The sequence below is a fragment of the Zingiber officinale genome, chromosome 4B (assembly GCF_018446385.1).
Source record: "Zingiber officinale cultivar Zhangliang chromosome 4B, Zo_v1.1, whole genome shotgun sequence".
Classification (NCBI taxonomy): Eukaryota; Viridiplantae; Streptophyta; class Magnoliopsida; order Zingiberales; family Zingiberaceae; genus Zingiber; species Zingiber officinale.
Genome location: NC_055993.1, coordinates 102,785,784 through 102,798,437, shown reverse-complemented (window position 1 = coordinate 102,798,437; position 12,654 = coordinate 102,785,784). Strand labels below are relative to the sequence as shown.

At 39.4% G+C, this 12,654-nt stretch overlaps 1 protein-coding gene across 1 annotated transcript; it reads right to left on the bottom strand.

Annotated features, from left to right (window-relative positions):
• Positions 1 to 2,008: 2,008 nt before the first annotated feature.
• On the bottom strand, positions 2,009 to 5,316 carry LOC121975813 (putative cysteine-rich receptor-like protein kinase 20). The gene is made up of 7 exons (XM_042527696.1): positions 3,856 to 5,316; positions 3,610 to 3,717; positions 3,374 to 3,537; positions 3,097 to 3,307; positions 2,777 to 3,014; positions 2,530 to 2,680; positions 2,009 to 2,457 (listed from the first exon to the last, which is right to left on the bottom strand). The coding sequence occupies exons 1-7, from the start codon at positions 5,264 to 5,266 to the stop codon at positions 2,137 to 2,139; spliced, it is 2,604 nt and encodes an 867-aa protein (XP_042383630.1). The 5' UTR covers positions 5,267 to 5,316; the 3' UTR covers positions 2,009 to 2,136.
• Positions 5,317 to 12,654: the final 7,338 nt, after the last annotated feature.

The window sequence follows — 12,654 nt, the reverse complement described above, 5'->3', positions numbered from 1 at the left end:
AGCTCTGATACCATGTAGAAATTGACGCCAAAGAAAAGTAGCCATCTTGATTTAATGAATCTCAAATGTAATTAAGAAATAAAGAGTACAATGTCTTATATAGTTAATTACAAGAAAAACCTAAATCCTAAATTGAAAAAGTAAAAAATTAAATTACCCTTAAGGCTATAAACAAATAATTCTAATAAAATTATATAATCTAACACTATGTTACCTTTAGAACATATCAGTCCGAGTGTCCTAGGTAACCTTTAAGGTATATCATGTCCGGGCAAGTCATTTACTCAAGCGGATCTTCCCCGAGCATATCAATGGTCATTTATTTTCATTTTCTTCTACTTTTGATGGCCTTTAAAGTTAGAATTCCTTATTAGGTCAAATCTTAATGACCTTGTAAGTCTTATTTGTTGGATCACGTTTTTCTTTTTAAAATTTAAATCAGGGTAAAATTACAGCGGAAAGATTAAAGAAAAATAACACACAAGGAAAACTCAGTCAGTTTTACTTAGTTCGGAACCTTCGATAACTCCTACTCCAAGACTTAGGTCCTGTGGACCTATCGATGGGTAATCCACTAAAGTGCCTCTTTTGGAACCGCCGGAAGAAGAGATCAAGTACAAAGAAAGTAGGAACAAGTGCAACACACTACACTTGCTCTTTTGCAATAATTAAGTACAAAAATTAATGTTACCAAACACTTTTTCGGAGACGGTCTGCTTGAGCTTGGTGTTTAGGCGGCTTCTTAGCGGTAGACAGGCGTAGCAACGTCAAGGTAGAGTTGCAGCAGGAAGCCGGAGCAGTCGAAACCTCAATCAGACGCGTAAAAGCTTGTAAATGAGTTGTGTATTGAAGCTTGGTCGAGATGCCCTTATAAAGGGTGTGGAAGGCACCTTCCATAGCCTTGAAGGCGCCTTCCATGAACAGTGTGAAGGTGCCTTCTACTGCTTGAAGGAGCCTTGGGCACTATTCACCCGAGGTCTTTTGTGCTCCTTTTTCCCTGCAAAAAGTGTTAGTCCAATAACATACAAGACAAGTGTTAGCACAATAATAATGAGTAGTAATTAGACTTTGTCTCTAGTCAAAGCCTCAGTTTAGGGATCCAAAATGGACCTAAATTGGACCGACGTCTACTGTCCCTCAACCGAGGCGCGTCCTCATTAAGTTACTTTCCTCCAGTGACTTACCTTCACTTACCAACTTGTAGTCGGTTAACTAGCTTCTTGACCCATCAGGTCTTCATGCAAGTTGTCAAGTCCGACCCAACTGGACTTCTGCCAACTGTCAGGCCTCGCAGACTCAGCTAGACTTCCTACTAGATATTAGGTCGACCCTTTGATCTATCTGGTTTTCATACCAACGATCAGGTCCCACAGATCTAGCTGGATTTTAACTTCATAGTACGTCCTCCAGACCCATCATCTCCTATACATTTGATAAAATACTTAGATAAAAAAATATTTAATTTAATTCATTTATCATTCATTAAAATTTAAGTTAGACTTTTTATAAACTGTACTAACATTATTTTCATCCATGCTCCGACTTTAATTGAAGATGGAAAAAAAAAACAATGAACTTTACCCCTTTGCAAGCACGCATGTTTAGTATGCATGTATAAGCAATAAAACATTCATGTATTCAAGTCAACCAAATTGATGATCCTTAAAAATATAATACCGGTGCACTAATAATTTAGCGTAATATATATCTTTTATCGTATGTGCTTACTCTATACAAATGTATAGGATTGGTGCTGCTATGTCTACTTAACTAATTGGTACATCTTAGACTTAGAATCTAGAATGATACATCTATTTAGTTGGTGAACTTCCTAAATGAAGATTACCATCTTCACCCAAGTTTTATCCCAAGTCTACTCCCATTATTCCATTTCATTGAATGCATTCAAGATGGTTTGCAACATAGGATATAAATTTTGTGAAGGGCACTAAGATCAATTTAGCTTCCTCTATTCCATATAATCAAAACTATTCAAGATTATCAATCATTTGTAAGATAAAAAAAATACACAAGCTTATGCCTTTGCTCAAGGAACAAGATACACTTTACATAAATTTTCTTCTTGGACGAAATTCATAAAGCATACATTGCCTAACCAACCTTTCTTTCAGTTTGTTATCTAGGAACAACATACGAGTCGGTAACCTCGTTGATAGACATAAGTGTCGTTGGATTCATCGTGCTAGAAAAAGGCAACTCAGATTCAAACTGCCTTCTATTCATAAAGTTTGGAGGTGGTACAGGTCTAGGAAGCGCGATATGATCACTTCGTAACATAAGAACAACTTCGGACATAGTAGGTCTTCCCTCCATTCTTTCTTGAACACATAGTAGAGCTATTTGGATACATTTCACTGCTTCATCAGCCCCATATTGTTTCTCAAGCAGCAAATCGATGAACTCCAATGCCTTGCCATCATTCCATAGGTTCCATGCCTGTTAAAATTAAAATCTTAGTGGATGCTCAACTGTTTGAGAATTAGTAATGGAAGAATATAATTAACTTACATGTGTAAGTAGGTTATGGCCATGTTTCTCTGTGTATGCTCGACCGTTCCTTTCCCCGCTTATAATTTCCAAGAGAAGGACTCCATAGCTGAACACATCCGACTTTACAGAGAAGAATCCACTCATGGCATATTCGGGAGCCATATATCCGCTATGTTTATATCAAAAGATCATGCTTAACGTATCGAACTAATACTAATGATGATTCTTAAGAAATCGATAGTAGATAGGGGATAGGCTAGCTTACTAAGTTCCAACAATCCGATTTGTGTCTACATCACTATCCTCTGTGCTATAAACCTTCGCCATGCCAAAGTCTGATATCTTCGGGTTCATGTCTTTGTCCAGCAAGATGTTGCTCGCTTTAAGATCCCTGTGGATGACCTTGAGGAGTGAGTCTTCATGGAGATAGAGAAGGCCTTTGGCGATTCCTGAGATTATGAGAAACCTTCTCTGCCAACTCAATTGTGTGCGCTGGTTTGGATCTATATAGGAAGCATAGCCTTAGAAGTTTAGAGTTCACATACTTTGAAAGAAAATGGGAGGGAAAAAGGAAGTGGTACTAACCAAATAGAAAGACATCAAGACTTTTATTGGGGAGGAATTCATAGATTAGTAACTTCTCTTGCCCTTCAGCACAACATCCCAACATCCTCACAAGATTCTTGTGCTGAAGCTTTGCTATAAGCTTCACCTCATTCTTGAACTCAGAAGAACCTTGATTCGACTTTTGCAATAGCCTTTTCACTGCTATCTCTTTTCCATCGACTAGTACTCCCTGAAACATGACATGAATTTAGTCATTGCTTCACTCGAAATGAACAATCGAAAAGAAGATGAGTACCCTGTAAACGGCTCCAAATCCACCTTCTCCGAGCTTGTTTTCATCGGAGAAGTTATTCGTAGCAGCTTGTATGACATCCAGATCCATGAGGGTTAGGTCTTTGTCTTGCAGCCTCTTGAGAGAGTTTAGTTTAGAATTTTCACTTTCCTGGAAGCTTTTTTTTCCTGAAAACAAAGTCAAGTTGTCTTCAGATTGAATGATATATTCAGCAAATCATCAAACTAATTGGGGTTTACCTCTTCTTCTCCTCAAAATCAACAAAAGCAAGAGAACAACTCCAAATAGCACAGCTCCCACAATTGGAAGAACAATGGCAATGACTTTACCTCTTGATGATTTCCCTCCTGTCAAAAAAAGATCACTATTTATAGACTTTTTTGAAATCAATTCAGCAAGAGAAAGGAATTTCTATTTCCTCTCGAATCTGAATAGTTCATGTGATGCAGACTTTCTGATAAGATCATCAACTGAGTAAGAGATACCTTGCGTGGTCCAAGCGGATGGATCGTTGAAGAAGCGGAATTGTTCGTAGCGGACGGTGCAGCTGCCGGTCAAGTACTGCCAACCGCCGCTCTGCGCCCCGCACGACGCCGTCATCCTCCCGATCCCGCCACCCAAGCAAATCTGGCATATGTTGGCCGTCAAATCCCGCGTGCACTGCGCCAGCACGTAGCTCCTCGCCGTCGTGTTCACCACCACCTCGCCGGCGGAGTACATCGACGGGCTGCCCCACGCGGCCTGCGCGATGCTCCGCGCTCCCGCCTCTGTCGCATTACCGAACTCCGCGGTCACCGGCGCCGCGCCGCCGCAGAAGGTGTGCTCGTCGGCGTCTAGCTCACCGAAGAAGCGCTGCTGCGAGTACTTCAAGAAGCACTGGCCGTACCACATGTACCCCTCCGTCTTGTTGGGGCACTCCTCCGCAATGGCTCGCCCCGCTGTTGCGAGGCACGAAGCGCACTCGTCGCTCGTGGCGACGTCCCCGGCGCAGAGCCCGAGGCCGTACATCCTATTGCCGTCGTCTCCGGCGGAAGCGTTGTAGAAGCCCGTCGCCGGAGCTTGAGCACTCAGGTCGTCAAAGAGGCCTCTTAAATTGGCCGTCCTAGCGCTGAGGCTGTTGGATTGGATGTCGAGGTTCGAGCACTGGCTCCGGATGATGTACGTGCTCAAGTTGTTGGGGTAATTGCCGAAGAACGGAGTGGGCTCGTACCTTATCCAGCAGCTCGGGGAGAGATACCTCCACCCTTTCCTCTGGATGCAACAGTTCTCGATGGCCGCTAGACTCGCCGTCAAGCACCTCCGGCAGCCGTCGGGGCTCAGGTCTGCCGTGCACTGAGCCAGGGCGAACAGGGGATACATGTCCGACACGTTGGTGGCGAACATGACTGGCCGTCGCAGGGGCGCCGCCTGCACCAAATCGGACACTACGTTGAACGCCACCCGCGAACTGGTTACCTCCAAGGGGTTGGCCATGTTGAATCCGTCAGCGTCGACGACGCCGAAGAAGTTTGCGTCGGAGTAGCGGAGGTGGCACTGGTCGTAGTAGACGATCGCTTGGCGAACTCCTGGGCAGCTTTGGTTGGCGCCGGCGACGGCCGTCTGGAGGCAGCTCTGGCAGTTGGAGCCGGAGAGGTCGCCTTGGCACATGTATAAGCCGTAGACGGTGTCGCTACCGGCACCGGCGGTTGCGTTGGCGGAGTTAGAGGTGGAAGAAAGAGAATTGAGGGAGGACAAGAGTTCGCTTAGGCTTCTTCCAAAGCTGCTACTCGAGTTGTAGGCCTCGCCGCCGCAGGTTGCTCTGAAAGGGTCTGCTGCCATGGCAGCTGTGGGAGCTTGACAAAGGAGCAGGAAGGGGATCAGGCAGAGGAGGACGATCAAGTCTCTGCTTCTCCACATCTTGAACCTGAGACAGAGCAGAGAGCGTGAAGTTGCGTATGCAATCGATCTGCTTCAACGTAATTTAACAAATTGGCGGAGCACAATGATCGATCGGTTTTCCAATTCCACGTTTGACTTCTAATTCTCCACATGACGTGTTTTGACGATTGACAGTGATTTCTTTGAAAAGTCCAAGTTCAGATTGACTGTGATTTTCAGCCTGTTCAAACTTGGATTAATAAGGAACAATAAAATTTAGGGAAAAATCTCTTTAACCCCTATATTTTCTATCAAATAACATTTTACCCCTTATTTAAAAATAATATTTAACCCAACCAAGGTTAAATACGAAAAAAATATAAAAAATAATTTTGTCTTGTATTTTTAATTTTTTTTAATAACATTAAGAAGAAAAAAATATATTAAATTTATTGATAATTTACATTCACTTTGATTTCCTTTGTTGATATATTTAAATTAATTTTAGACAATTCAATGTCCTAATTGATATTTTCAGCACGTGTATGACTACTGATTTACTAATTAAAATCACTGTATGTAACCTCCAACAAAATATAAAGATTAATACTTAATTATATGAATAAAATAAAATTAAGTAGCTTAAGAGGGTGTTTGGTTAAATATATCAAAAACAGCTTATAAGTTCATACAGTTTATAAGTTGTTTTAGGAGCTTATAAGTTGTTAGGTCTTATTTTAAAAATAAGCTGTTAAAGTGTTTGGGTGGACTTACTACAATCAACTTAAAGATATTGATGTATTTGATATTATAAGATCTTTTTATTAATAAAATTACCAAAAAGGGTGTAATACTATTAATAGAGGATTTTGGGCTTTTTATTAATAGAGGGTTTTGGGCGAATTTTTGCACTGGGGGAGAGAAAATTGGAAAGAGACTTTGGCAGAGAAGATAACACAGCGTTGAAAGAGAAGTCGACGGAGATAGAAAGATATTAGGTTTATAAAAATTTAGGGAGGATAAGATGAGGATTTATGAAATTATATAAGGATATTTTAGAGAAGAAAATTATTAAAAATTTTTTTTTTTAAAAAAAAAGTAGAGTCTTCCATCTTTTTTAAAAACAGCTTATAAACTCCAAAACAGCTTATTTTAACAGCTTATAAGCTGTTTGAAAAAAAATTTACCAAACAAATTTAAAGAACTTATAAGCTCCAAATTAAAACAGCTTATAAGCTATTTTAGAGAGCTTATAAGCTCAGCCAAACACCTTCTAAATGTATATTTTCATTATACCGGCTGCACATCCTTCGAATACGATGTATAATAATTATTTTCTTTACTTCCCCCTAAATTTAAAATTTTAGATCTGTCTTTGTCCATGATTATATAAGATTCTGCGAAGATAGGTGAATGTATAATTTTCTTTTCTTACTCGAAAATAATTTTCTATTAGAACACTCTGGAAGCTATGAGGGGGGATGAATAACTCGTCTCGCTTCGTTGATGATGATTTGCAGTGGAAAACATGAAGCGAACCTCTACCAATGCTAACACAAAGATTTATTTGGTATCCACCTCAAGGAGAGGTGCCTAATCCAATGATCCACACTCAGTACATTCTCTACTATGTAAACACTCTTTCTCGAAACAATCCGAAGATAAAGAAACCTCATACAACTCAACAACAAAGATAAATACAAGAATATAAATGAAAACCTCTTTTTGCTTGATCTCTTATTGAAGAAGATGCCTCTGGATCAGTTGAAAAGTGCAGCAACACTTATCTTTCAAGTTCAGAGTCCGGCGAAGAGTAGTGGAGAAGAATCGTGTATGTGTTATTGCATTTGAACCTCACTAACGACTTTATCCTTCGTGATCTAGGGTTACCAATCAATTAGGCTTACTCCCAATTGATTTTCATATCAGATCTAGGAGAACCTCGCAACCTGTGTAACGGTCATATCCCAATCGATTAGATGATCGATTATCGCAACTGGATCGATCAACTGATTGATTCAGATATCTTCAGTGCTCTCACAAAAGACCCTGGAATCAGACCAATCGATTTCGTCTGCCTCGTATCATCACGAGAAAAACCATCTCCAATTGATCAACTGATCAATTGGAGTTTCCCAATCAATCAGTTGATCAGTTGGGGAGCACAGTGTGCTCTCGCGATTTCCCCCTAATCGATCAACTAATCGATTGAGTTCCTTAAGTCAAAAACACACTACCCAGTCGATCCACTAATCAATTGGGCTCTGGCTCAATCGATCACCTGATTGATTGACCAACCCAAACTTACTTAACTTAAGTCTAGGATTCCAACGTCCGATCAACCAGGACCTATTAGGACTCCTTATTGCCTAGCATTCAATTAACCTTGACCTACTGGGACTTTGTCACCAAGTATTTGACCAATCCTTTGACCCACTTGAACTTTTCTCATCATGCTAAGTGTCTAGTCAACCTTGACCCACTTGAACTTACCGTCTCGTTCCAAGTGTCTGGTCCTCCATGACCCACTTGGACTTCTAAACACCAGATGTTTGATCAGCCTTGATCCACCTAGATTTCCACATGCCCAGTTTCACTCACCAAGACTTTTCACCACCTAGCTTCACTCACCACTCACTAGGGCTTTTCACCTAGCTTTAATCACCAAAACTTTTCTCATTGCCTAGCTTCACTCGCTAGGGCTTTTCACCTAGTTTCACTCACCAGGATTTTTCTTACTGCCTAGCTTTACTCACTAATACTTTTCAACTACATGGCTTCACTCACCAGAACTTTCCAGCTGTCTGACTTCACTCACCAGGACATTCGAATCTGCTTGGTTTTATTCACCAGGACTTTCCACACCAAGTGTCTGGTCAATACTAATCTACTTGGATTTTCTTCTTCTTCCAACCTTTCCGTTGGTCTTGCCCTTGCCTAACTTCCAGTTAGGACTTCTCAGTCAAGTATTCGGTCAACCTTGACCTACTTGACTCTTCTGGTCAACCTTTGACCGTCAATATCCCATATGGACAATTGTACATGTAATCTCCATATATTTTCAAATATTAAGACTCAAGCTTAAGACAACTCAAACTTAGTCAACCTGGTCAACATTGACTTAGGGGAAATTATACCAACAATCTCTCCCTTTCTAATCCTTGACAATACATTTAAGTTAGGCTCACACTAGCCTCAACTTCTTCTTTATGCCAAAACATGAATAAGGGTTTCTTTCATTCTCCCCCTTAACAAGAGGGTAATCTCCCAATTTGGGTAATGAAGGTTTCCAAACTTAAACCCTACATTCTCCCCTTTTGGTATACATCAAAAACTCTCCCCCTGAAGAGTTATCTACATGTTGTTCACAACCTTACTTGTTATTCACAACATCACAATGAAGGTCTCATACTCTTCATTTGTCTCCACATGCTCATCTTAGAGCATACATTCATCATCAATGAGGATTTCCAATCTTCTATTATTTTCAAATGCTCAACCTTGAACATTCACTACAATGAAAGTTTATAACCTTCCATTGTTTCGTTGTTAAAAAAAAATCTAATACATTTTTTAAGGAGTAGCTCCTCCTCAAAACATGCTCTAATCTTCTGCCATTACACCAACAATGACTTAGAATTCCTAAATCTTTAGGAAATCCAGAATTTAAAGTTTTGAAGTTCAAGAATCAATATTGAATGCAGACCTCTACCTAAACTCCAATTTAGTCTTCCTTAACTATTCCATTCTTGTTTTCATTAAGAAAAATCACCCTTAAATGTTCATAAATGAATTTCATAGGGTTAGAGATGGTTAGCATGACTAAACACGCTTAATGGACTGAAATTAGACAATTTCAGCTAAAATCATTTTTTTCAATCGATTGAAGTTGGGATTCAATAGATCAAAGCCATTCGCACACTTCTGTTAGTGGAAAAAAAAATACTTAAATCGATCAACTGATCGATCAAGTCAGGGTCAATCGATCAACTAATCAATTCTGTGAGCCTCTACTCATAGAAATCCTAGTTCAATCGATCAACTTATTGATTGAACATGTGCAATCGATCTGCTGATCTATTGGGTTTCTGATATTTTTGAAATTAACTTTTAGCCGAATTTTAGAAATTTCTAAATAATTCTACGTTTATCAAAAATTTATAAAATCTTACGTAGACATTATTTATGCCACATACTATCATGAAAAAATAGTTTTCTAAGAAAATAATTCATATTTTTAAATATTGACACAAAACTTGAAATTATTGAAAACTTCAATGTTTTGCTCTAGTTTATGTTTAACTATACAATGGTGATTCCTATCAAAAGATAACCTTCACCAAGGTTTTCCAGAAGAGTAGGATATATCTTGTTCACATTCTAACTTGGCAGCCCTCAACTCCAGGTATTTTTACCTATAAATAGATTCTCCACTCAGTTGTTCCATGGTATTACTCCACTTGTCCATACAAGCCTCATATTTTTCAATTCTTGAAAGTTTAGGATCTTTACGTCACCGACTAATGGATGATCCTGCAATACGCTGCCGTTAATTTATAGGTTCCCCTCCAACATCCTCATTCTCATCATCAACGACTTCAACATATGAGTTAACACCTCTATTAATGAATGCTTCTTCGAGCTCTCTCTCTTAATCAGATGTGGGAGGTAATTGAGTAGAAGCCCTATGCATATCACCTGTTGCAGTTGTCTCACCGAAAACTTCACTAAGAATGTGAAAATGATCATAACCTTCCTTTCGTATTGCCTTGTACTCCCTTTTATTTTTCTGTACCATTGATTAGGAAAGCATTTTATTATACACTAGCATACAATAAAAATATATATTTGAATGGCTAAAATATATACCATATAAAATTCTACCCACACTTCCTCTGGAGCATTCACTTTACCGGTGTCTGGATCCATTGTAACGCTAGTATGAGTAAGCAATGCAGCAAAGAGTCATTGCCTGGTGCATAGACGATTTCATTTACCTTTGAGCCTATCGACACCATAATTCATCTTCGTAGCTAGATATAATTCTTTGTTGATCTCCTCCCAAACCGTATTACTAAAGGTAGATGTTTGTAACTTATTTTGCTTCGCTTTATCATAAAATAATTTCGACAAACATGGCAACATTAGCCTTTGACCACTCATATTTCTCTACATCGATACCGGGATTATGCCCTCCCATAATGTCTTCTTTAAAAAAAACTTTGCCTTCATATTTAAGTGCACAAATAGAATGAAGAACAATAAGAACAATAGAATTAAGGAAAAATGGAAAAGAATGTCAGATCTCTTTATCTCTTTCTAAATAATGCATGCAAATAGTATATTCAAATTTCAATACAAGATTAACTCCACAAGTCATGGCGATATTTTACAGAATTCCTTGCGAGCTATAAAGAATTCAACTAAGAAAGCAAAAAAATTAGCATTCAACTCTGATCCATTCATCTTCATGTGGAAACTCAAAACATGATCAGTTTGTATCAGGGAAGTAATTGTTTGAGCTAAAGGAATAAGATACATGATGTTAAAAATTAATAACATACGAGATTAAGTCAAAGGTTGAAAATATGCCATGGAACAAATTCAAAATATGACTTTGATGCTTACACGATCTGGAATAAGTAGAGGTGGGTGCAGATAAATGCCTATGACTGGAATTTTGACACAGCAAGATCGTGATGAAAGGGAAGAGGAAGCCTAATAGATGGAAGGGACCACACACCCAATTTGTGGAGGAGGCGATAGACGGAAGGGATCACGCGCACAAATTGTCTAGGAGGCAACAAACGGAAGGGATTACACAAAAATATGGAGGAGGCGAGCCCAACAAATGGGGATCCGGGACCAGCAAAGGGTTGGTGGTGTATGAGCAACATGTGGCGAAGGAGGAGCGGTGGCACGACGAAAGCGTGATGAAAGCACCACAAAAGGGAAGTTAGGGCATGGGGAGAGGAGCGGTGGAAGTGGTGTTTTAGAGCATGGAGAAAGGAGCGGCAGAAGTGGCGTTTTAGGGCACGGGGAGAGGCACGGGAGTCAGGAGGAAGGGATAGGAGGAAAAAAGAAATTGGCGATAAGAAAATGCCAATTTTTTGACCGCGTTTTCCTATTTTTCGATTGCATTTTCATATTTTCGATCGCATTTTTTTTTTCTGAAAATGACTTTTAGTCATTTTCTAGTTTTATGAAAAATGAGATCTCATTTTTTGAAAACAGAGATAGAAATTATCAACCAAATATATTTTCTATTTTTTTAGAAAATGAAAATAGAAAATAATCAAACCAAACACCCCCTTAGGTTTCCATAATTTATACTTAGGTTAATATATATAACTTAAGTTAATTAAGGTTTAATCAACTCAAGCAACTCCCACTTTAATTTGGTGCTCTGAACAGACTTTCCTTAAACCTAATAAATTCATCCCCTTAAACATGTCATACGACCTCCGTTTAATTCCCGAAAAATTTCTAAATACCTAATTAAGTGTGTGAACTAGTTTTGGAATTACCAATCTAATATCCTTTGGACACAACAAATGGTATCAGAGTCATGATCTATACAGATGCCATATGAGGTGACCTTGAATAAAGTTGAGGGTGGGCCTGGAGCAAGTCAGGGTGATCGGATTATCATGGGGGAAGGCCTGGAATAGGTCGAGAGTGATCAGATACTCCCCGGGAGGCCTGAACTATAAGAGTAATTATGGTCCTTCATTTGAGGGTAGGATTGTTGGGATATAATTAAAGTCTCACATTGGAAAGATATGAAAAAAAATCATGAATTTAAAAGGATGTAAGATATCTCCATTGTAATGAGATCTTTTGGAAAAGCCCAAGAGCAAAGTCATAAGGGCATAGGCCCAAAGTGGACAATATCATATCATTATGGAGATATGTTGATATCCTTTGGGCACAACAATAAGTAAGCTTGCTCTCATGACTAAATCTCAGACTCTCGTGTCGATCAGCCAAGTTATAAGTGAGATTGCTCTCAAAATTATGTCCCAGACTCTAGTGTCGATGGCTGAGTTATAAGTGAACTTACTCTCACGACAAGTCCCAAACTCTCGCGTCGTTCGGCCAAGTTATACTCTCATGCCAATCGGCCGAGTTATAAGTGAGATTGCTCTCACAATAAAGTCCTAAACTCTCGTGCCGATCGGTCGAGTTATAAGTGAACTAACTTTCACAACCAACTCCCAGACTCTCGTGTCGTTTGGCCAAGTTAAACTCTCGTACCGATTGACCGAGTTATAAGTGAGATTGCTCTCACAACTAAGTCCTAGACTCTTGTGTCGATCGATTGAGTTATAAGTGAACTTTCTCTCACGACAAAGTCTCAGACTCTCGCATCGTTCAACCAAGTTAGACTCTCTGCTGATCGACTGAGTTATAAGTGAGATTGCTCT

What these genes read in the sequence shown, in the direction of transcription:
- LOC121975813 (XM_042527696.1), bottom strand. Translation starts at nt 5,266, where the DNA reads ATGTGGAGAAGCAGAGACTTGATCGTCCTCCTCTGCCTGATCCCCTTC. An exon ending in GATTTTGAGGAGAAGAAGAG is followed by an intron (nt 3,538 to 3,609) that starts GTAAACCCCAAT and finishes CTTTGTTTTCAG; the next exon opens with GAAAAAAAAGCTTCCAGGAA. An exon ending in AATCGGATTGTTGGAACTTA is followed by an intron (nt 2,681 to 2,776) that starts GTAAGCTAGCCT and finishes ATATAAACATAG; the next exon opens with CGGATATATGGCTCCCGAAT.